The 24,885-nt window shown below is 43.2% G+C and overlaps 3 protein-coding genes across 12 annotated transcripts in view; all 3 read right to left on the minus strand.

Annotated features, from left to right (window-relative positions):
- Positions 1-24,885, minus strand: part of LOC309530300 (uncharacterized protein) — a 670,922-nt gene that overhangs the window by 638,577 nt on the left and 7,460 nt on the right. The gene's annotated exons all lie outside the window — the stretch shown is intronic.
- The window catches only part of LOC309530290 (uncharacterized protein), a 123,454-nt gene that overhangs the window by 40,678 nt on the left and 57,891 nt on the right, over positions 1-24,885 (minus strand). For 2 of the 10 annotated variants that reach the window (XM_082219026.1, XM_082219018.1), the window contains exon 5: positions 16,159-16,241. In XM_082219026.1, coding sequence (XP_082075152.1) covers positions 16,159-16,241 — 83 coding nt within the window. Of the gene's footprint in view, positions 1-5,053; positions 5,137-5,368; positions 5,451-6,661; positions 7,155-9,391; positions 9,583-15,915; positions 16,043-16,158; positions 16,242-16,473; positions 16,611-23,125; positions 23,634-24,885 lie in introns of those variants that run through there. The other 8 variants (XM_082219020.1, XM_082219022.1, XM_082219017.1 and 5 more) reach the window with 8 other exon arrangements.
- Positions 2,182-5,043, minus strand: LOC309530466 (uncharacterized protein). Its single transcript, XM_082219460.1, has 2 exons — positions 4,809-5,043; positions 2,182-4,229 (listed from the first exon to the last, which is right to left on the minus strand). Exons 1-2 carry the CDS (start codon positions 4,819-4,821, stop codon positions 3,037-3,039), a joined length of 1,206 nt encoding a protein of 401 aa, XP_082075586.1. The 5' UTR covers positions 4,822-5,043; the 3' UTR covers positions 2,182-3,036.

Below are 24,885 nucleotides of genomic sequence, written 5' to 3' on the forward strand. Positions count from 1 at the left end.
AAGGCCGCTAAGAAGTCCTACTTCTCGGCCTCCATTGCCTCCGCTAGCTCTCGCCCGGCGCAATTATTTAGTATAATTAGGTCTTTGACGTCCCTCGAAGGACAGCCAAATTTAAATAACAATTCGACACACAGCTGTGAGGCATTTGCGAGCTCTTTTGCGGAGAAGGTCCTGTTGCTCCGCCATGACCTCCCTGCCAATTTGGATACAATAAAGGAACTGGAGGCCCCTCGACTGTCCTCGGGTCCAGTATTGGACCACTTTGACCGGATATCTCCAGCCGATGCGGACAGATTCCTCCAAGCTGGAAAGCCCACCACATGTCCTCTTGACCCGTGCCCGTCATGGCTGATTAGAGCGTGTCCAGATGAGGTGCGGGCCCCCCTGGGGGATATCATCAATTTGTCCCTTGGCACGGGGATATTCCCAGGGGAACTGAAGGAGGCGGTGGTGCGCCCGCTCTTAAAGAAAACACCATTAGATCCCTCAGATCTATCCAATTACCACCCGGTTTCGAATCTTCCGTTCCTGGGTAAGGTGATTGAGAGAGCGGTTGCTGAACAGCTTGGTAGGTTTCTGGATGAAACATCGGCTCTCGATCCATTCCAGTCTGGCTTCCGCGCTGGTCATGGGACCGAGACGGCTCTGGTCGCCCTAACAGGCAGCTGGATCGAGGCGGGTCAGGGCTGCTGATTCTTCTAGACCTGTCAGCAGCCTTCGACATGGTCGATCACGAACTCCTGGACCACCGCCTTGCCGACGTGGGGATTCAGGGCACAGTACTTCAATGGCTGCGCTCGTTTCTCTCTGGTCGGGGACAGAGGGTGGCGCTTGGGGGGGGAATTGTCATCGCGCCACTCCTTGGTGTGTGGAGTGCCTCAGGGTGCGATTCTCTCCCGGATGCTTTTCAACATCTTTATGCGCCCCCTCGCCCAGCTTGTCCGGAGTTTTGGGCTGGGCTGCCATCAGTATGCCGATGACACCCAACTCTATCTGTTGATAGACGGCCATCCTGACTCGGCCCCAGACACACTGACCAGATGTCTGGAAGCTGTGGCTGGATGGTTACGTGGGAGCCGGTTGAAGTTAAATCCGTCGAAGACAGAGGTCCTCTGGCTGGGACGGAGCGATATGGGATTGAGGGGGCAACTCCCATCTCTTGCGGGGGTGCAATTAGTGCCAGCATCGTCCGTTAAGAGTTTGGGTGTAATCTTCGATACCTCCCTCTCTATGGAGGCGCAGATTACAGCTATAACAAAGGCGGCATTTTTTCATATCCGCCAAGCTAAGCAGTTGGCTCCTTATCTCTCTCGCCCTGACCTAGCCACTGTGATCCACGCGACGGTCACCTCCAGACTGGATTATTGTAACTCGCTCTACGTGGGGCTGCCCTTGAAACTGACCCAGAAACTCCAGCGGGTGCAGAATGCCGCGGCGAGACTCCTTACGGGGTTTTCACTGCGAGATCATATCCATCCGGTATTATACCAACTGCACTGGCTCCCGGTGGAGTACAGGATCAGGTTTAAGGTGCTGGTTTTAACCTTTAAAGCCCTATACGGCCTAGGACCCTCGTACCTACGGGACCGCCTCTCCTGGTATGTCCCACAGAGGAACCTACGGTCTGCAAATAAAAACATCCTGAAGATCCCAGGCCACAGAGAGGTTAGGCTGGCCTCAACGAGAGCCAGGGCTTTCTCGGCCACGGCGCCAATCTGGTGGAACGCTCTGTCACAAGAGACTAGGGCCCTGCAGGACCTGACATCCTTCCGCAAGGCCTGCAAGACAGAGTTGTTCCACCAGGCCTTTGGTCAGGGTGCAGCCTGACCCCCTCCTCTGGCAATCTGCACAAATTTTTCTTGAAGATTGCCATTAATTTGATTTTAATTTGATCTAATTAATTTTATAATGTTTTTAGAATGTTGGATTATTTTGTTTGTTGTTAGCCGCCCTGAGCCCAGCTTATTATTATTATTATTATTATTAATAATTCAACAAACATTTGCCACGTGTTATAAAAGGAATATGGATTGTGTTCCCTCACCTTCTTGATTTCCCCTGACAAACAAAATTTAAGATACTTAAATTGTGGTGCCCAGAATTCAACACAGTATTTATTCTAGGTGGGGCCTGACCAAGGCAAAAGAAAATGGTACTATTCCTGCTCTTGATCTGATTCTGCCTTCCGCCACATTGGCCTCCGCCCCCTGTTTGGAGTTGTCTGCAGATGTGATGAGCATCCCATCAGTTCCTTCATCCAACTCATTTATAAAGACGTTGTACAACAACGGGCCCAGGACAGAACCCTGCAACACTCTTGTCACTTTTCCCCAGGATGATGAGGAACCATGAAGGAGTCCTCTTGGGGTTCGGTCAGTCAAATCCGCCTAACAGTTACCAAGTTCAGCCTCATTTTACCAGCTTCCTCACATAAATATCAAGGGGGACTTTGTCAAAAACCTTACTGAAATTAAGATGCACTATTACCACAGCAGTCCGCTGAGAAACAATCTGTAACTCCATCCAAAAAAAGAAAAAGAAAAAAGAGAGATTTCTCTAGCTTGACTTGTTTTTGAGAAACCCATGAAGGGTACATAATTTTTTTAAAATGCTAATATTAAGAAGGATATTGACAAGCTGGAACAAGTGCAAAAGAAGGCGACCAAAATCGTTTTTATTTATGCATTTATTTGACTTCTATAGCGCCCTATAGCAGGGGTGCCAACTTGAAAAAAATATAGGAGGGGTTTAGCAAGCCCGCCTCGATTAAACAGTCACAGGATGTGGTGCAAGCATGCCATTTGAATGGCTGTTCCTATGAACTGGGGGGTGGCCCCCTCACATATCTTACTGGGGGGCAAAGAGCTCTCAGACTCTAAGAGTTGGCTCCCATTCCCTACACTCGCAGGTCTCAGGACGGTTACAACATAAAATCACAGAATGAAAACACAAAACACCGCCCCCAAAACCTGTAACCCCCCCACCTCCCCACCACATTGTAAAAGGGCATTAGATGTCAGTCAGCCAAAGGACTGGTTAAAGAGATGAGTTTTTCCCTTGCGCTGAAAGCTGTATAATAAAGGGTTTTGGGAACTTTGTATGAATTTTTTGATGGGAACTGAGAGAGGAGCTCCTCCTGAAGCTCTTTCCACATTCCACACACTGATAGGGTTTCTCCCCTGTATGAATTCTCTGATGGGAAGTGAGATGGTGGTTGAAACTGAAGCTCTTTCCACATTCCACACACTGATAGGGTTTCTCCCCTCTATGAATTCTTTGATGGAAAGTGAGACTGGCGCTCTGACTGAAGGTCTTTTCACATTCCACACACTGATAGGGTTTCTCTCCTGTATGAATTCTCTGATGGCGAGTGAGACTGCTGCTGTGACTGAAGCTCTTTCCACAATCCACACACTGATAGGGTTTCTCCCCTGCATGAATTATACGATGGAAACTGAGAGAGGAGCTCCTACTGAAGCTCTTTCCACATTCCACACACGGATAGGGTTTCTCCCCTGTATGAATTCTCTGATGGTAAGTGAGAGTGGAACTATCAGTGAAGCTCTTTCCACATTCCACACACTGATAGGGTTTCTCCCCTCTATGAATTCTGTGATGGGAAGTGAGTTTTGAGCTATTCCTGAAGCTCTTTCCACATTCCACACACTGATAGGGTTTCTCCCCTGTATGAATTCTTTGATGGGAAGTGAGAGAGGAGCTCCAACTGAAGCTCTTTCCACATTCCACACACTGATAGGGTTTCTCCCCTGTATGAATTCTTTGATGGGAAGTGAGAGAGGAGCTTTCAGTGAAGCTCCTTCCACATTCCAGACACTGATAGGGTTTCTCCCCTGTATGAATTCTTTGATGGGAAGTGAGATTGTGACTGTGAGTGAAGCTCTTTCCACATTCTCCACACTGATAGGGCTTCTCCCCTGTATGAATTCTTTGATGGGAAGTGAGTTTTGAGCTATTCCTGAAGCTCTTTCCACATTCCACGCACTGATAGGGTTTCTCCCCTGTGTGAATTCTTTGATGGGAAGTGAGATTGACCTTTTGACTGAATCTCTTTCCACATTCCATGCACTGATAGGGTTTCTTCCCAATGGGATTTCTTTGATGGGAAGTGGAAAAGGAACTTTTCCCACATTCAAGATATTTATTCAGCTTCTCCATTGTGAGGATTTTGTCATGGTCACCCATGTTGTTAATTTCCAGTCCATCTCTATCTACAATGAAGAGAAATGGATTAGCGCCTCAGGGAGAAATAAAGGAAGAATACTTGTTAACTCTGGTAATAGAGGAATAACACAAGTGGGTTAGATGGATGGTTTTCTGAAGGGTTGGGTGCATTAATTAACGGGGATCAACCGACATCCTTTGGGGAACCTGTGATTCGATAAGCCTGGCTCTTCTCTTGAATCGATTTTGTTTGGCTCCATCATGGCATCCCTCCGTTTCCAATGTCAGTCTTCTCTTTGGACAACCAAAGACTGACGGGAGGAAAAACAAAAACTGAAAACCTGACAGAAGCTACTTCAACTTCCCTAACAACTCTGAAGTTTACAGTCAAAAGGGCCTGGGGAGTTCAGACCAGGCTGCTGCTTGTTTAATAAGCTGCAACGGGAGGAAGAACATTCACAGAAAAAACAGTAATTTACTATTCAAGGGTTTTTTTTGGGGGGGGGGATACTGTAATATCCAGTGTTGTAGGGGGCGCTGTTGAGGTCTGTGAAAATATATGAGGTTTGTGACATATGGAGTTTTGAATTTAAAAACTGATATTATGATTCCACTAGGAGCCTTACCAAGAGAGGCCATGATCCCAGAATTCTCCTCCGTGACGTCCTTATGCAGCGCTCTCTGGTCAGGATCCAGCAACGTCCACTCCTCATCCGTGAAACAAACAGCAACATCTTCAAAGCACACTGGACCCTAAAAGAAGAAGGGGAATGTCCTCCTATGAGACAACACTGTTGTTCACCACCACTCCTTGAGCTAGGACATTGTTCCACCCCTCAGCCTCTGTCCCCACAAGGCAGCTTCCCCATACCTGATCTGGTTCCACAGCTGCTGCTTCCATTGTGTCCCCATTCAGAGATGGTTGAAGAGGTCTAGCCAGTATCACTGTGTCACCTGCAAGAGAAAAAAGGTAAGGGGGAGGCCCAGAGTGTCTTCTTGTCTCGCAGGTAAATCAGTGCATCTCAAACTACACAGGGGCCTTTGAGAAAGTCTCGTCTGCTGAGTGCATTTCGATATTTGGGTGCATTAGAGATGTTATGTGTGAAAAAATATGTCTTCCCTCCTCTGATGAGTTGGAAAACCAACAGAATGAGACCAAACAGAGAAACACCACCTTCCTCCTTACCCAGTGGCCTCTCTCTGGTGTTCAGCGGAGGCCTCTCTGCCTCAGAAGAAATCTGGTCCATTTCTGCAAAGAGATCCTTTCCCTGAAAAAGAAACAAGGATTCAAAAGAGAGAATGGGGAGAAGGATTTAAAAATGAATGTCAGAGAGAATTCCGGCTGATCGCGGGAGCGAAGACAAGTGGGATTTCTCTCTGGAGAGGGAATCCAGCTCTTGGGAGGAAAAAGGGGGTGCTGCAAGGGCGCCGCAGCCCCCTAAAACACCCCTGGATGGAGATCCAGGGGGCAGGATCCCGGCACTGCCATTTTGCGATTCCCCCGACCGCCAGGTAACCTCCTTTGGAGGCGATGAAAACATTAATGAAATGTTTAAAAAAGATGTATTAGAAAGAGGTTTTACCGACAAGGAATCAAAATATTAATTGGAAGTACTGAATAATGACGTAAATCTTTTGTCTAAAATGTATAAATTATTATTGGAATGGTATACAAAGGACGAGGAGGTTAAATCGGTTATGATCCATTGGGCCAAAGATTTTGGATATAATATATAATTTAAAGACTGGGTTAAATTGTGGAATGAAGGACTGAAATTTACTGCGTGTACTATAATAAAGGAAAATGTGATGAAAATGATAGATAGATGGTATGTAACACCGGTAAAATCAGCAAAAATTTATAAAGTAAGTAATAAATGTTGGAAGTGTAAAGAAAAAGAAGGAACATTTTACCATATGTGGTGGGAGTGAAAAATGGAGAATGAAATTAATGGAATACGCAGAACTTGATAAATTAACAGGAAGGATCTGGAACCGACGAGACCAGAGATTCACTGAAGACTGGATTAAATTTACAGATTATATGAAAACTATATGTGATGACCAGATAACATTTGTAAGCTTTCAGGAAGCTCTGTGAGAATGTATGGTAGAAATATTGTTTAAAAAATAAGGTAAATTAAGATATTATTGTAGTGCAATATTAAATTAAGAAATGTGCAAGAAGTGATCAAGACGGAGAATTATCAGACATGTTGATGGAAGTAAAAAAAAAAGATGTTGGTGATAAATTGGATGTTTTGTTTTGTATAGTTTTATATTGGAAAACTAATAAAAATATATATTAAAAAAATAAAAAAATAAAAAATGAATGTCAGGGCCAACAGCTTTAAGAATGTCAGAACTCATTCCATGGACGCCTTCTCAGAAAAAGGATGGGCCATCAGCAGACCATTATGGGATGTTCTCTGTCCTGTTTGGAGCCCCTTGGGAGTATCTAGAGGAAAGTCTCTCTCACCTGCTTTCTCTCCACTGCCTGACTCAGGAGGAAACCTTCGGCCAGGGCCACTGCCTGGGAACTGGTCTCTGCTCCGCATTCCCTCACCCAGCTCTCCATCTCTGGCGGAAGGACAGCCAGGAACTGCTCCAAGATCACCAGGTCCAACATCTCAGCTTTTGTGTGCCTTTCTGGCTTCAGCCACTGACGACAAAGGTGGTAGAGTCGGCTGCAAACCTCTCGGGGTCCTTTGGCCTCCTGGCAGCAGAACTGCCTCACCTGCTGGCTCTGCACCTCTGAGCGGAGGGTGTCCTCCTCACCCAGGATCTTCTGCACAGAGCTTTCCCAGAATCCCCCACTGCTCCCAGTTTGGCTGGCATGGCCACTTCCTGCTTCAGGGCCAGCTGAGTCTCGCTCATCCATCTGTGCTCTCAGGAAGCCTCTGAGAGATCGGAAGGAACCCTTTGGTCTTCTGCCAAGTTCTGTCCGTCTGAATGAGAAGCTCTAGCAAATCCTACAAAGCAAATACATGGTTCAGTTACAAAAGTTGTCTAATATCAGGAGAAGAAAAAGGTTCCCTGAGCAAGCATGGATGAGTCTTGGAGGGAACCAGGGCTGGACTGCAACACAGCCCAAACCGTGAGCTATTTTATTTATTTAAATTTCTATAACACTTTATATTTTAAAGAGAAATCTCAAAGTGGTTTACAGCATATTAAATCTGTGGGGATAATTGGGGAGTTAGAAGAAGATATATTATTGAATGATATCCTTCCTAACATACACTAGCAAGTTCCATATTCTAGTTCCATACATCCCCCTTTTTTAGATTACGCAGCGATCAGCTTGTTGCTGACTCATCTGACTCTTACTATTAAAGATTCCTTCCTGGTAAAATCCCTTCCAATCCCCTTTAAATGAATAAGCACAATAATCTGATTCACGTTAATATAAAAGTAGTTTACTCACAGATTCGTTCACGTTCACAGACATATCCCTGAAGGCAGGCTTAGGTTACATAACAACTAGAACTATTCCATAAAGAAATTAGTCCCAAATGACTGCCACTAAAGAGTCACTTCCCCAAACACACAACAACATACAAAATGGAGAAGACACACTGATCAGAAGATGGAGGCCATGTGCTCCTCCATGCTAGTACAACAGACTGCACCCTCTTCAAGTCACATGTAGTGGAAGTCTGTCCCAGCTCAGGAGGAAACAGGAAGTCTTCTTCTGAGTGGTAGAAAACATCCCCTAATGTGTCCCCTGTAGGAATCTTCTACTTGACTGCAGTTTCACATCCCACAAAATCAATAAAAGAGAAATAAAGCAAGGTAAAGAAAGTCAAATATATAGACTATAGTCAAAGCAACATAACAGGAAACAAATACTCTCTTAAAGATATCAAAATAAAACATTACAAAGGAGGTCAACTACAGAATACACATTTAACACAGTAGGGCTGGGTGAGTCTTGGCCTCACCCCCTAGACCAGGTGGAAAGGTCCTTTTTAAAAGGGAGAAGAAAGAGGAGGAGGAGGAGGAGGAAGAGGAGGAGAAGAGGCAGCCTCTAGCTCTCCTAGAAGAAAGATTGCAATGCAAAATGTGGAGGCAACGGAAGGGATTTCTGGGAGAAGAATCAGGCTGGTTTCTCCTGCCATCCAGTCAATGCATGAAGTCAGAACTGACTGACAAGGGAGTCATTTGTATCTTGTGGAAAATGGGTGTTTGGCTCTAGTGGGGGTCCTCACCTGGGGGTCCTCAGGAGTTGTTCTCCCCCCACTCCCCTGCTTCTGTCTCCTTTCTTGAACTTGGACTCTCTGCTGCTCTCAAGGCAGACTCCTGGGGTGGGGTCCCTTTTTCTTTGCTCTTTGGGCCAGGTATGTATCTGGAAAACCCCAGAGGGCCAGGTGGGCGGGGTCAAATACATCTCCCTTGAAATTTAGGAGGGTAATTTAGTATTAGTATTCTAATAGATAGCTTAACACACAGCCACTGATGCCAAGGTCCCTGGAGGCTCAGTGAGTAGCAGCGCCCATTTCCGGCTGGTTTTCCAGCAACCATCCCTTTGGGAGAGAGAGGATGTGGTCCTGGGATGCCCTGCTCTGGGTGCGAGGGGATTGCTGCAGTGGCCTCCGTGGGGAGCTGCCCTGGGAGACACTGGGAAACTGGTCCCCAATGCAGCAGCCAGACTCTGGGCTGGGATCCCTCTCTTTATTCCTGGCCTTTCTCTCCCACCTTTTTTTGGGGGGGGGCTAGTCCACCTCTTCGTCCAGTTTGGAAAACCATTTGCAGATGTTTCCTCTGTTGTGCAATGAGGCTGAGCGAATTCACACAGAGTTAAAGTCCCAGGGACTCCTTTGTTTGAAGAAGGGAGATCTTTCCTGAAAGGGGGGGGCGGAGGGGCAAATGAGTTTGGGATCCTCTGATCTGCAGGAAGGAGAGCGTGGCAGACCTGGCCCCTCCCTGGCAGGACCCTCTCCTCCCTGACTTGGGGTCCCCCCCCCCGCTCTCTCCTTCCCTGACCTTCCTCCTGGGGAGTCTGGCAAAAAGCTCTGGCTCTCAGCCCCGGGGCTCCTCCCTCCTCTGGGTAGCAGGAGCATTGGGGGGGGTCTTTGCACCCCTGACCCTCCCCTCCCTGACTTGGGGTCCCCCCCCCTGCAGGAGCAGATCAGCCCCCCCAGGCCCCCTCCCCTGCTGCAGCCCTGGGACCCCCACCAGATCCCAGAGAGAGAGAGAGGAGACTCACCAGATCCCAGAGAGAGAGGAGACTCACCAGATCCCGGGAGGGGAGAGCGAGGCAGCCCTTGCAGCAGAGACACAAAGCAACACCCCCCCCCCTTTCTTGCAGGAAAGGACTGGGGAGGGAGGGGCCTTGGCTCTGGAGGACCTGCCCCCCCTTGCTTCCTGTCCTCTCTAGGAAGGCAGCTCGCTTCCCTTTAACCCTTGCCAAGGCGAGTCCCTCCAGCTCAGCCCTCTCTCGCTTGGCAGAACCTCAGATTCTTATTATTTCTTATGGATTTCGGGGGGGCAGCTGCCCCCCTGGCTACTCCAATGCCCAGACATCCCTTTGGGGGGTGAGGCTCTTGGCTGGACTCTGAGCATCTCCCTCCCTTGGCCGGAAAGTGGAGGAGCAGCTTGCAGGGGAAAGGACCAATTCTGCAGCTCCAGCTCCAGAGGCATAGCAAGGGCAGGTGGTACCCGGTGTCACACACACACACACACACCCCACACACATGCAGAATTTTTTCCATCAGTAGAAGAAGATACACACAACTATTTAAAATATTTAGAAATAATTACAAATGAACCGTTTGCTGAGAATCAGATTAAAATACATGTCCACATTTTAAATATCTGGATGGGCTTGCCTAAACAAACATTTATTTATTTTTGCAGGCACCCAAAAAGAAAAGCAGGAAAAAGAACTGCAGGCAAGGAGTTCCAAAGTCTACCTGTGTCGCCACACTAAAACTTTGAATGCTCACAAGTACAGGTGTTCTAGGTGGAACCAGTAACTGTGCCAGTTTTCTCAAAGCAGTTGAGTCAGGAATACATGGGAGAAGGCAATCTGATCAGAAGCTGTTAAGAGCTTTGTAGTCCACCATAAGATGAGTGGGACCAGGACAATGGCTCGCCTAGCCTGAGAAACGTGGCTTTAGGGAATTTTTTGTAAACCCAACTTTTTTTGTTAAGTACCTTTCATCATCCTCAAGCACCAGCACCAGCCAATAGTCATTTTAACCACCAATCAGAAAGAAGCCGTTCCAAAGCAGTGTTGTGATGCAGAGACAGACAGACAAGTCTTTGGGAGCAGCCAGATTTTTATGTGTCAAACAAAAGCACCATGCATTGCCCTAAAAGTGATCCATGCGACGGTCACCTCCAGGCTTGACTACTGTAATTCGCTCTACGCGGGGCTGCCCTTGAAGCTGTCCCAGAAACTCCAGCGGGTGCAGAAAGCGAGGCTCCTCACGGGGTCCCTGCCATGGGAGCATATTCACCCAGTGCTTTTCCAGCCCCACTGGCTCCCGGTGGAGTACAGGGTCAGATTGAAGGTGCTGCTTTTGACCTTTAAAGCCCTTCACGGCCTAGGACCCTCGTACCTACGGGACCGCCTCTCCCGGTCTGCCCCACGGAGAGCTTCAAGGTCCATAAATAGCAACACCCTAGTGGTCCTGGGCCCTAAGGAAGTTAGATTAGCTTCAACCAGAGCCAGGGCCTTTTCAACACTGGCCCCACTGGTGGAACGCTCTGCCTCATGAGACCAGGGCCCTGCAGGATCTGATTTCTTTCCACAGGGCCTGTAAGACAGAGTTGTTCCGCCTGGCCTTTGGCTTGCAGCCAATTTCATTCCCTCCCTCCCTCTCTTTCTTCTTTCCTTTCCTTCTCCTCCTGCAATGAGGCTACATTTTAATATTTTAATGTTTCAATATTTCAATGTTGTATTTTAATTTTGTTTTTAAGTTGCAAGCATTCATCTTGTTTTTATTATTGCTTGTAAGCCGCTCTGAGCCCGGCCTTGGCTGGGGAGAGCGGGGTATAAATAATAAAATTATTATTATTTATTATTAAAAGTCCAGGGAACATTAGATGCTTCTAGTTTTTACGATGAAGTGTTTTATTCAGTCTCACCTGCAATCATGTGTGCTGAACACACAGAAACACATACAAATAATGAAATTACTGGGAGTTACAGTCTCCAAATAAAACTCAACACATGCAAGCAGATGGATGGAATAGTACACATCATTTCCTCATCTCCTTTTTAAAAAACATTATTTTTCTTTATGGTACAGAAGATAAATATTCAGAAAGCAATAGTTACAACAGTAAACAAAAAGTAACTTGTCCTGATGGAATTTCAGACTTTCAGCATGTCGTTTGTTAAAGCTTCATTTCATTATTCTAAAACAGGCATCCCCAAACTCGGCCCTCCAGATGTTTTGGGACTACAATTCCCAGCATCCCAGACCACTGGTCCTGTTAGCTAGGGATGATGGGAGCTATAGTCCTAAAACATCTGGAGCGCCGAGTATGGGGATGCCTGTTCTAAAAGACCACGATACATTTTCCCATGAGTGTTGGGTGGATTCCTGCAACAGTCTTAACAATTTATATATTCAACAAACATTTGCCATGTGTTATAACAGGAATATGGATTGTGTTCCCTCACCTTCTTGATTTCCCCTGGCAAACAAAATTTAAGACACTTAAATTGTGGTGCGCAGAATTGAACACAGTATTTATTCTAGCTGGGGTCTGACCAAGGCAAAAGAAAATGGTACTATTCCTGCCCTTGATCTGATTCTGCCTTCTGCCACATTGGCCTCCGCTCCCCGTTTGGTGTCATCTGCAAATGTGATGAGCATCCCTTCAGTTCCTTCATCCAAGACATTTATAAAGACGTTGAACAACAACGGGCCCAGGACAGAACCCTACAGCACCCCTCTTGTCACTTTTCCCCAGGATGAGGAGGAACCATGGAGGAAGACTGTTCGGGTTTGGTCAGTCAAATCCGCCTAACAGTTACCTAGTTCAGCCTCATTTTACCAGCATCCTCACATAAATATCAAGGGGGACTTTGTCAAAAACCTTACTGAAATTAAGATGCGCTATTTAGACAGCAGTCCCCTGAGAAACAATCTGTAACTCCATCCAAAAAAAGAAAAAGAAAAAAGAGAGATTTCTCTAGCTTGAGTCGTTTTTGAGAAAGCCATGCTTTCAACCTGTCTGTTTATGTTGTGAATCAATATGAAATCTTCAGATGAAGGGTGCATGAATTATAAAATGATAATAATAAGGATATTGACAAGCTGGAACGTGCAAATGAAGGCAATCAAGATGGTGTTATTTTATTTATGCATTTATTTCATTTCTATAGCACCCTATAGTAGGGGTGCCATGTTGAATAAAATATAGGAGGGGTTTAGTAAGCCCCGCCTCGGTTAAACAGTCACAGGATGCGGTGCAAGCATGCCATTTGAATGGCTGTTCCTATGAAGTGGGGGGTGGCCCTTTCAAATATCTTATTGGGGGGCAAAGACCCCTCAGACTCTAAGAGTTGACTCCCATTCCCTACACTCACAGGTCTCAGGACGGTTACAACACAAAGTCACACAATGAAAATACAAAACACACAGCCCAAAACCTGTAACCCCCACCTCCCCACCACATTTTAAAAGGGCATTAGATGTCATTCAGCCAAAGGACTGGTTAAAGAGATGAGTTTTTCCCTGGCACTGAAAGCTGTATAATGAAGGGTTTGGGGAACTTTGTATTTATTTTTTTAAAATACATTTTTATTAAAGTTTTAAACAAACACAAAAACACAAACACACACAACACAAATAACAAGTATAGTTTCAAAACCCTATTTTCTTAACATCTTTCCCTGACTTCCCCACACCTCCCCTTCTTGTATTCCAATTCCAATAGTTAGCTCAGCAAGTTCTTGTCCCCAGCTTTTACCTTATTATTATTATACTTAATTCATCTTAATTAACCAATTTTAACTTATGGACCTCAATTTAAACCACAATACTCATTCTTTACACCCTTTTCTAAGGTCGACCCAAATTCCCTTCCACGAATTTCCCAATTTTTATATTAATTGCAAAACAAAATAACAGAAAAACAACATATAATTATACACCCTTTGGATTCCAAATCTCTCACCCCCTCCTTTCCCAGTTTCGATCCCCAAAAAATGTCCATCAGTCCATCAACTATCAGCCTGGAGATCTCACATCCGAGGCCCTCAAATCTCTCTCAGTCCCTCTCTGCCGGGTTTTTTGGTAATCCTTTATATTAGACATCAGGTCTCAGAGAAGCTCTGTCCCAATAGGGTCTATGTTTCTTCCAACCAGACCTCCATGTTCAAAAGTGGAGCCCAAATCTTGCTTCTTATTGCTTTTAAGTCCAAGTGTCCCAAAAGCTCCAACTTTTGCCTTGATCAGATTTGTAATCCATAGGTCTTCAGATCTCCCCATAGGGAGATCCCTCCATTCTTCATTCTCTAATTCAAACCAAGCTCTCATAATCCAGATCTTGTTTTTCTTAGCAGCTATCTTAGCAGGCCTCTGGCTCTCCTTTGTCGTCTGCGGCATTTCAGCTCCTCCTTCCCACTCCTCTGAAACAGCACATATCTCTTCTTGTTCAGCTGCATAGGTTTCTTGAGTCAAGTCCTTGACACATTCAGCAAGTTTGTTTACTTTTAAATTCAAAGTTGTAGCATTTGTAGCCAAAGCTTCACTCTGACCTTGTAATTTTCCCAAGAGAAAAAACATTCTATCCAGCTCAGCCTGTATTTTTCCACCTGCAGCCATTGTAATGTCTCAGAACCCCCTCTAGAGGGATTCTAGTTACTTAATATTCCTTCCGGGTTTTGGGAACTTTGTATGAATTCTTTGATGGGAACTGAGATTGCAGCTCCTCCTGAAGCTCTTTCCACACTCCACACACTGATATGGTTTCTCCCCTGTATGAATTCTCTGATGGCGAGTGAGACTTTGGCTGCGATTGAAGCTCTTTCCACATTCCACACACTGATAGGGTTTCTCCCCTGTATGAATTCTCTGATGGCAAGCGAGACTGCTGCTGTGACTGAAGCTATTTCCACATTCCACACACTGATAGGGCTTCTCCCCTGTATGAATACTTTGATGGGAACTCAGAGAGGAGCTTGTACTGAAGCTCTTTTCACATTCCCCACACTGATAGGGCTTCTCCCCTGTATGAATACTTTGATGGGAAGTGAGTTTTGAGCTATTCCTGAAGCGCTTTCCACATTCCACGCACTGATAGGGTTTCTCCCCTGTATGAATTCTTTGATGGTAAGTGAGACTGGTGCTCTGACTGAAGCTTTTTCCACATTCCACACACTGATAGGGTTTCTCCCCTCTATGAATTCTTTGATGGAAAGTGAGACTGGCGCTCTGACTGAAGCTCTTTCCACATTCCACGCACTGATAGGGTTTCTCTCCTGTATGAATTCTATGATGGGAAGTGAGATGGTGGTTGAAACTGAAGCTCTTTCCACATTCCACACACTGATAGGGTTTCTCCCCTGTATGAATTCTTTGATGGCGAGTGAGACTGCTGCTGTCACTGAAGCTCTTTCCACAATCCACACACTGATAGGGTTTCTCCTCTGTATGAATTATTTGATGGGAAGTGAGACTGTGGTTGTGACTGAAGCTCTTTCCACATTCCACACACTGATATGGCTTCTCCCCTGTATGAATTCTTTGATGGGAAGTGAGAGAGGAGCTATCTGTGAAACTCTTTCCACATTCCACACACTGATATGGCTTCTCCCCTGTATGAATTCTGTGATGGGAAGTGAGGGAGGAGCTCTGACTGAAGCTCTTTCCACATTCCACACACTGATAGGGTTTCTCCCCTGTATGAATTCTTTGATGGGAAGTGAGATTGTGGCTGTGGGTGAAGCTCTTTCCACATTCCACACACTGATAGGGTTTCTCCCCTGTATGAATTCTTTGATGGGAAGTGAGCTTGTGGCTTTCACTGAAGCTCTTTCCACATTCCATGCACTGATAGGGTTTCTTCCCAATGGGATTTCTTTGATGGGAAGTGGAAAAGGAACTTTTCCCACATTCAAGATATTTATTCAGCTTCTCCATTGTTGGGATTTTGTCATGGTCACCCATGTTGTTAATTTCCCGTCTATCTCTATCTACAATGAAGAGAAATGGATTAGCACCTCAGGGAGAAATTAAGGAAGAATACTTGTTAACTCTGGTAATAGAGGCATAACACAAGTGGGATGGATAGATGGATGGTTTTCTGAAGGGTTGGGTGCATTAATTAACGGGGATCAACTGACATGCTTTGGGGAACCTGTGATTCGATAAGCCTGGCTCTTCTCTTGAATGGATTTTGTTTGGCTCCATCATGGCAATCCCCCGTTTCCAATGTCAGTCTTCTCTTTGGACAACCAAAGACTGACGGGAGGAAAAACAAAAACTGAAAACCTGACAGAAGCTACTTCAACTTCCCTAACAACTCTGAAGTATACAGTCAAAAGGGTCTGGGGAGTTCAGACCAGGCTGCTGCTTGTTTAATAAGCTGCAATGGGAGGAAGAACAGAAAAAACAGTAATTTACTATTCAAGGGTTTTTTTTAGGGGGGGGATTTTTAATATCCAGTGTTGTAGGGGGCGCTGTTGAGGTCTGTGAAAATATATGAGATTCGACACATATGGAGTTTTGAATTTAAAAACAGATATTATGATTCCACTAGGAGCCTTACCAAGAGAGGCCATGATCCCACAATTCTCCTCCATGACGTCCTTATGCAGAGCTCTCTGGTCAGGATCCAGCAACACCCACTCCTCGTGTGTGAAACAGACAGCGACATCTTCAAAGCACACTGGACCCTAAAAAAAAGGGAAATGTCCTACTCTGAGACAACACTGTTGTTCACCACCACTCCTTGAGCTAGGACATTGTTCCACCCCTTGGCCTCTCTCCCCACAAGGCAGCTTCCCCTGACCTGATCTGGTTCCACAGCCGCTGCTTCCATTCTGTCCCCATTCAGAGATGGTTGAAGAGGTCTAGCCAGTATCACTGTGTCACCTGCAAGAGAAAAAAGGTAAGCAGGACGCCAGGAGTACCTTCTTCTCTCACAGGTAAATCAGTGCATCTCAAACTACAGAGGGGCCTTTGAGAAAGTCTCGCCTGCTGAGTGCATTTGGATATTTGGGTGCATTTCAAATGTTAGTTGTGAAGAAAAATATCTTCCCTCCTCTGATGAGTTGGAAAGCCAACAGAATGAGACTAAACAGAGAAAAAAATCCTCCCTCCTTACCCAGCTGCCTCTCTCTGGTGTCCAGCGGAGGCCTCTCTGCCTCAGAAGAAATCTGTTCCATTTCTGCAAAGAGATCCTTTCCCTGAAAAAGAAACAAGGATTCAAAAGAGAGAATGGGGAGAAGGATTAAAAAACGAATGTCAGAGAGAATTCCGGCTGATTGCGGGAGCGAAGACAAGCGGGATTTCTCTCTGGAGAGGGAATCCAGCTCTTGGGAGGAAAAAGGGGGTGCTGGAAGGGTGCCGCAGCCCCCCAAAACACCCCTGGAATGAGATCCAGGGGGCAGGATCCCAGCACGGCCATTTTGCAATTCCCCCGGCCGCCAGGTAACCTCCTTTGGAGGCGACGAAAGCAGTGGGGTAGAAAGGCAGGCAGTGGGAAGCCATTACTATCCTCCAGGAGCGAAGCCCCAAGCTTGTGCGCAGAAGTGCACAAACACTAAGAATTCAAATTTAAAAGGACTTAAAAAGGATTAAAAAATCAAAATAACAATTGGAGGCAATTCGATGAGGACGAGGTGGGAAAAAGGAGGTCAGCCTCGTCTGGAATTCTAAGTATACACAGGAGGGATTCACGGAACGGGACAAAACTGTAAGTTAATTCAAACGGATTTTACTTTGGCGATTAGAAATCTTTTTTATGGACCTTTAATTAACGCTAAGAGGGATGAGGAATTAAAAAAGCCCTTTTTTTACAGTCTTTTTTGTGAAATTTCTGGGAACGTCGGAAATGGACCTCTGTACTTTCTACTTTCGATTACAAAAGATCTGTGTAACAGACAATTAGTGCCTCTAAGACCTTTGATGTACCTTCTATTTTTTATGGTGGAGGGATGGATTAAGTGGTAAAGTTCTTAGAAGACAGAGGCTGGATATTTTAACTGCCTGGCTGTTGGAGCGTGGATTGGATTAGCCATACAAGTGGCAAGAAGCTAATATTTAATATTAGGAATGTCTCATACTCAAAAAAAAAAAGTGAAGGGGCGACACCTGTGGAAAGAAAAAGTTCAAGGCAAGAGTCAGAATTAAAAGGGGAAATAGTAAAGATGTTTGCAGAAATTAAATCTGAAATTTAAAAAGTGAGAAAAATTTAGAGACAAAATTAGAACAGATGGACAAAAAAATAGATGTCACAGTTAAAAAAGTAGACTTAACAGTTAAGGAACTAAAAGGACAAATGAAAGATATGTCCAAGAGAACACAAAGTTTGGAGGAAGGAATGAAACGAACAAAATTAGAAATGAGAGAGGTTAAAAGAGAGGAGGAAAAGATTAAAGCTGAGGAGTCAGAAGTTAATAAGGCGCAGGAGGAGTTATGGGACGCAATTGCAATGAATGAACTACGGCAAAGAGAGACAAATTTGAGACTGAGATCTGTGCCCGAGGTTCAGGGAGAAATGATCAAAGAAAAGCTGACATCAGAGATTGCCCAATTGTTAGAAATGGAAGTGGAAGAGGTCGCTAAAACAATTCAAAACGCTTTTCGAATTAAGATGAGGACAACAAGAGCAAAGAAATTTCCAGGAGATTGTTTAATTATCTTTAAAGACAGAGAAATGAGGAATTTAATTTTACAAAAAAACAGAGAGAAAAGACTGAATAGTGATGGAAATTATACAATGATTTTTAAAGACGTTCCACTTCATCTGTTCAAAAAAAGAGACCAGTATAAACAGCAGCTGGGATAGCTCAGTTGGTAGAGCAGGAGACTCTTAATCTCAGGGTTATGGGTTTGAGCCCCACATTGGGCAAAATATTCCTGCCTTGCAGGGGGTTGGACTAGATGACCCTCATGGTCCCTTCCAACTCTACAAATTCTATGATTCTATGATTCTATGATTCTATAAACACCTGGTGCAATCTCTGAGGAAAAACCAAGTTGAATTTAAGTGGGAATTCCCGTAGGGGATATCATTTTCTTATAAGGGAAAAACATAAGCTTACAAAACCAGATGAAACATACAGGTTTCTAAGAAGATACAAAGAGCTGGGGAGAGAAGAAGATGAAGCGGAAACGGCGGAAACAGGAGCTTGCGGGGGAGACTCTTCAGAGTTGGAAGAAGAAGAAAGGAGAGATAAAAATGATAAAAGAGGAAGGGAAAGAGAGGATAAAGAGGAAGAAGAAGAGGAAGAAGAAGAAGAGGAGGAAGTAGAGAAACAGATTTAAGAATTTATTATAATTGGACTTTAAAAGAAAAAAAACATCATGGCGCTGAAATTATGGACATGGAATGTGAATGGGATGAACGATAAAAAAATGAAATAAAATCGAACAATATTTAAAGCAAAAGAATTTGGATATTACTTGTCTGCAAGAGACGCATGTGACGAGACGACATAGAAAAATTTTAATCAATAAAAAATTAGGAAGTGAGTTTATTTCATCTGACAAAAGCAAGAAGAGAGGGGTGGTAAAACAAATTAGAGGCTCAACAGATCTTCAAGGATGAAGAGGGCAGAATTATAGCAGTACAAGTCAAATGGCAGGGCAAAAAAAATGATAATTGTCGGAATATATGCACCAAATGGTAAAGTTATTTGAATATTTGGATCAAAAGATTATAATAATGGGTGATATGAATGGAGTAGTTTCAATGGAAATGGACAGATTAAGAGCAGTGGGTAGAACAAAAGAAGGAAAACTACCAAAAACTTTTTTTCCCTATGGTTGACAACTGCAATTTAATTGACATTTGGAGATTAAGACTCCCATTAGAAAAACAATTTACTTTTAGAATCGAATCAATCGATGTCTAGAATTGATCAGATATGAATTGGGTCTTGCTGCCGCGGCGAAGGTGGAGACCCTTCAAAATCCCAGGCGGAGGAGGCCTGGGAACGTGGGATTCGGCTGACACCAGGATCACCTCCTCTACTCGCAGGGAAACCCTTTTTGGGGGATCCGAAGCGATGTGGGGTGAGCGGCGCGGTGCTTTGAATCGACCACTACTTTTACGGAGGTGTGAGGAGGTCGATGAAACAAGTAAATGAAAGATAAAGATATGGAATATTGGGTGTGTGTTTTTTATTGTTGTATTGTTGTATTGGTTTTTATGCTTTTTTATCTTTCTTCCTTTTTTTATGTATCGGAATGTATGTCTTGTTAAATTTTTTGTTGTTTTCTTTTCTTCTTTTCTCTGTAATTTTTAAACTTTTAATAAATATTATGTTAAAAAAAATAGAATTGATCAGATATGGATTTCTAATGAATTAACATCAAGAATTCTAAAGATTGAAATACAGCCAAAGGTTCTTTCGATCATAATGCAGTAAAATGTATACTAAAAGGATATGAAGAAAAATCTTTCCGGTGGAGAATAAATGACAATCTTTTTGATGATCAGAAAATAGTGGAAGGAGCACAAAAATGTTTGGCAGACTACTTTGTAAATAATGTTAATAAAGAGACAAAAATGAGTACTGTTTGGGACGCTAGTAAAGCGGTGATGAGAGGTTTCTTTATTCAACAGAACACAATTAAAAATAAATTCAGAGAAAAAGGGAGAAAAGAAATCTTAAAACAAATAATGGAAAATGAGAAGAATTTAACTACCAGGCCCACTGATAAGAAACTGAAGCAAAACATAAAACTTTTACAAACTCAATTTGTGATGATAATCAATAAAGAAGTGGAATGGAATATTAAAAGAATGGAACAGAAGAATTTTGAGTTTGCAAATAAATCAGGGAAATGGTTGGCTTGGCAAATTAAAAAAAGGGAAAAAAACAAAACATAATTAACAAAATTAAGGTGGAAGACCAAGAAATAGACAATCCGAAAGAAATTAGAAAAGCATTTGTTGACTTTTATAGACAGTTATATAAAAGAAAAGAGAGAAGCAACATAAAAAAATAGAAGAATTTCTAAAAGAAAAAAAGGTGCAGAAAATACCGACGGACAAAAAAGACCAATTGAATGAACTAATTGAAATAGAGGAAATTAAAAGCGAAATAAAAGAATTGAAACACACCCTACTTGTGCCATTGAAAGAAGTGATGAATAACATTTTTAAAAAGGAGGAAATACCAGGAACATGGAAAGAAGCCTATATCACTTTTATTCCAAAACAAGATTCTGGCCTGACTCAAGTTAAAAATTATAGGCCAATTTCATTGTTAAATAATAATTATAAATTGTTTGCAAGTATATTAGCAAATAGGATGAAAAAGAGATTAAAGGAAATGATACATAAGGACCAAGCAGGTTTTCTTCCTGGTAGGCAGATGAAAGACAACATAAGAAATATAAGAAATATAATGAAATATCTGACTACCAGGAACAATAAACAAGTGATGTTAATGTTTGTGGATGCTGAGAAGGCCTTTGACAATATTTCATGGGAATTTATGTTGAAAAACTTAGAATTTATGGATATGGGTCAATCTTTCCTTAACGGTATAAGGGCGATATATACTGATCAAAGAGCGAAATTAATAGTTAATAATGTAACAACAGAAAATATTGTAATAACTAAAGGCACAAGACAAGGGTGTCCTCTTTCACCGTTGTTATTCATTTCGGTTCTGGAGGTCTTTCTAAGATCAGTAAAAAGTAATGAACTAATAAAGGGAGTGACAGTTGGTCAAAATGAATATAAAGTAAAGGCCTTTGCCCATGACTTGGTCATAACAGTGGACGATCCCATAAGTAGTGTTAAAGAGGTGTTAGAAGAAATAGAACAGTTTGGTCAGGTTGCGGGTTTTAAATTAAATAAGAAAAAGACAAAAATAATTGCGAAAAATATGGTCATGAAATAATTGAAAAAATGCAGCAACAAATGGGGATAGAGGTGGTTAAGAAAGTTAAATATTTGGGGATTTTGTTAACCCCTAGGAGTATTGATCTGTTTCAAAATAATTACATACCAATATGGAATAAAATTAAGAGAGATCTAGAGGTGTGGGGGAGAATGAAGTTATCATTTGGGGGAAGAATTGCAAGATGAGTGTGTTACCGAAAATGTTATTTCTGTTTCAGACTATTCCAATAATCAAAGGGGCGGCAATATTTAAGGAGTGGCAAAGAATGATTTCAAGGTATATCTGGCAGGGTAAGAAGCCGAGAATAAAATTTAAGTTACCGACAGATGCAAAAGATAGAGGAGGCTTCGCCCTGCCAGACTTGAAATTATATTAAGAAGCATCGTGCCTCTGTTGGTTGAAAGAATGGATAAAATTAGACAACACGGAATTGTTAGATTTGGAAGAATTCGATAACAGATTCGGTCGGCACGCATATCTATGGTATGACAAGAAACGAGTGCACAAGGGTTTCGAAAACCACATCATTCGAAGATCTCTCACAGAAATCTGGGATAGGTATAAAAACCTACTGGGGTCAAAAATTCCACATTGGTTGTCTCCGTTGGAGGTGATGAGTGTGAAGAAGATCAATATGAGGGGGAGGTGGATAACATAAAGAAGTTTAATAATGAAAGAAGGAAGTAAATGGAAACTGAAACCATATGTTGAAGTAAAAGAAAATGTAAATGATTGGTTGGATTATTTTCAGATTAATGAAATGTTTTAAAAAGATGTATTAGAAAGAGGTTTTGCCAACAAGGAATCAAAATATCAATTGGAAGTACTGAATAATGACGTAAAACTTTTGCCTAAAATGTATAAATTATTATTGGAATGGTATACAAAGGACGAGGAGGTTAAATCGGTTATGATCCATTGGGCCAAAGATTTTGGATATAATATACAATTTAAAGACTGGGTTAAATTGTGGAATGAAGGACTGAAATTTACTGCGTGTACTATAATAAAGGAAAATGTGATGAAAATGATATATAGATGGTATGTAACACCGGTAAAATCAGCAAAAATTTATAAAGTAAGTAATAAATGTTGGAAGTGTAAAGAAAAAGAAGGAACATTTTACCATATGTGGTGGGAGTGTAAAAAAGTGAAATGCTTTTGGGAAAGGATATATAATGAGTTAAAAAGGCTGTTGAAATATACATTTGTTAAGAAACCAGAAGCATTTCTATTAGGAATAATAGGAAATGAAATTAATAAGAAAGAATGGAAGTTATTTTTATACGCAGTAACGGCAGCAAGAATGCTAATGGCCCAAAAATGGATACAAGAAGAATTACCTATGATTGAAAAATGGAGAATGAAATTAATGGAATACGCAGAACTTGATAAATTAACAGGAAGGATCCGGAACCGACGAGACCAGAGATTCACTGAAGACTGGATTAAATTTACAGATTATAGGAAAACTATATGTGATGACCAGATAACATTTGTAAGCTTTCAGGACGCTCTGTGAGAATGTATGGTAGAAATATTGTTTAAAAAATAAGGTAAATTAAGGTAATATTGTAGTGCAATATTAAATTAAGAAATGTGCAAGAAGTGATCAAGACGGAGAATTATCAGACATGTTGATGGAAGTAAAAAAAAAAAGATGTTGGTGATAAATTGGATGTTTTGTTTTGTATAGTTTTATATTGGAAAACTAATAAAAATATATATTTAAAAAATAAAAAATGAATGTCAGGGCCAACAGCTTTAAGAATGTCAGAACTCATTCCATGGATGCCTTCCCAGAAAAAAAATGAGCCATCAATAGAGCATTATGGGATGTTCTCCATCCTGTTTGGAGCCCCTTGGGAGTTTCCAGAGCAAAGTCTCTCTCACCTGCTTTCTCTCTGCCTGCTTTCTGTCCTCTGCCTGACTCAGAAGGAAACCTTCGGCCAGGGCCACCGCCTGGGAACTGGTCTCCGCTCCACAGTCCCTCACCCAGCTCTCCATCTCCGGGGGAAGGACAGCCAGGAACTGCTCCAAGATCACCAGGTCCAGCATCTCAGCTTTCGTGTGCCTTTCTGGCTTCAGCCACTGATGGTCAAGGTGGTAGAGTCGGCTGCAAACCTCTCGGGGTCCTTTGGCCTCCTGGCAGCAGAACTGTCTCACCTGCTGGCTCTGCACCTCTGAGCGGAGGGTGTCCTCCTCACCCAGGAACTTCTGCACAGAGCTTTCCCAGAATCCCCCACTGCTCCCAGTTTGGATGGCATGGCCACTTCCTGCTTCAGGGCCAGCTGAGTCTTGCTCATCCATCTGTGCTCTCAGGAAGCCTCTGAGAGATCGGAAGGAACCCTTTGGTCTTCTGCCAAGTTCTGTCCGTCTGAATGAGAAGCTCTAGCAAATCCTGCAAAGCAAATACATGGTTCAGTTACAAAAGCTGTCTAATATCAGGAGAAGAAAAAGGTTCCCTGAGCAAGCATGGATGAGTCTTGGAGGGAACCAGGGCTGGACTGCAACACAGCCCAAACCGTGAGCTATTTTATTTATTTAAATTTCTATAACACTTTATATTTTAAAGAGAAATCTCAAAGTGGTTTACAGCATATTAAATCTGTGGGGATAATTGGGGAGTTAGAAGAAGATATATTATTGAATGATATCCTTCCTAACATACACTAGCAAGTTCCATATTCTAGTTCCATACATCCCCCTTTTTTAGATTACGCAGCGATCAGCTTGTTGCTGACTCATCTGACTCTTACTATTAAAGATTCCTTCCTGGTAAAATCCCTTCCAATCCCCTTTAAATGAATAAGCACAATAATCTGATTCACGTTAATATAAAAGTAGTTTACTCACAGATTCGTTCACGTTCACAGACATATCCCTGAAGGCAGGCTTAGGTTACATAACAACTAGAACTATTCCATAAAGAAGTTAGTCCCAAATGACTGCCACTAAGGAGTCACTTCCCCAAACACACAGCAACATACAAAATGGAGAAGACACACTGATCAGAACATGGAGGCCATGCGCTCCTCCATGCTAGTACAACAGACTGCACCCTCTTCAAGTCACATGTAGTGGAAGTCTGTCCCAGCTCAGGCGGAAACAGGAAGTCTTCTCCTGAGTGGTAGAAAACATCCCCTAATGTGTCCCCTGTAGGAATCTTCTACTTGACTGCAGTTTCACATCCCACAAAATCAATAAAAGAGAAATAAAGCAAGGTAAAGAAAGTCAAATATATAGACTATAGTCAAAGCAACATTAAGCAACCAAAACCTCAAGTGAATTATCCCTAAGAGAGATAATTGACTTCCGGCGGGCGCGGATCCGGTTGCAGGCGAGGGTTTGTCTCTCCGGAGAGAGCTCTAGCTTTTCGGCCGATTTGGGAGTTTTTGAGGGCAACAAAACTCCCGCTAACCCTCTGGAGGGTATCCGGAGGTCTTGGTGCCCAGCAATGCGAAGGAGTCACTCGTCTGGCCGCCAGGTAGCCTTTGTATAAAGGCGAAGAGAGCGACGGAACGAGAGACGGCAATTTGGGCAGCCATTACAGCGGCGAATTAGCGAAGCCTCGAGCCTGCAGGCTAAGCGCCTTGCTCTCGATACAAAGAAACTCAGATACGCAGAAGGAGTGCTGGAACTGCAAAGGGGAA

The sequence above is a fragment of the Podarcis vaucheri genome, assembly GCF_965113315.1.
Source record: "Podarcis vaucheri genome assembly, chromosome: 4".
Classification (NCBI taxonomy): Eukaryota; Metazoa; Chordata; class Lepidosauria; order Squamata; family Lacertidae; genus Podarcis; species Podarcis vaucheri.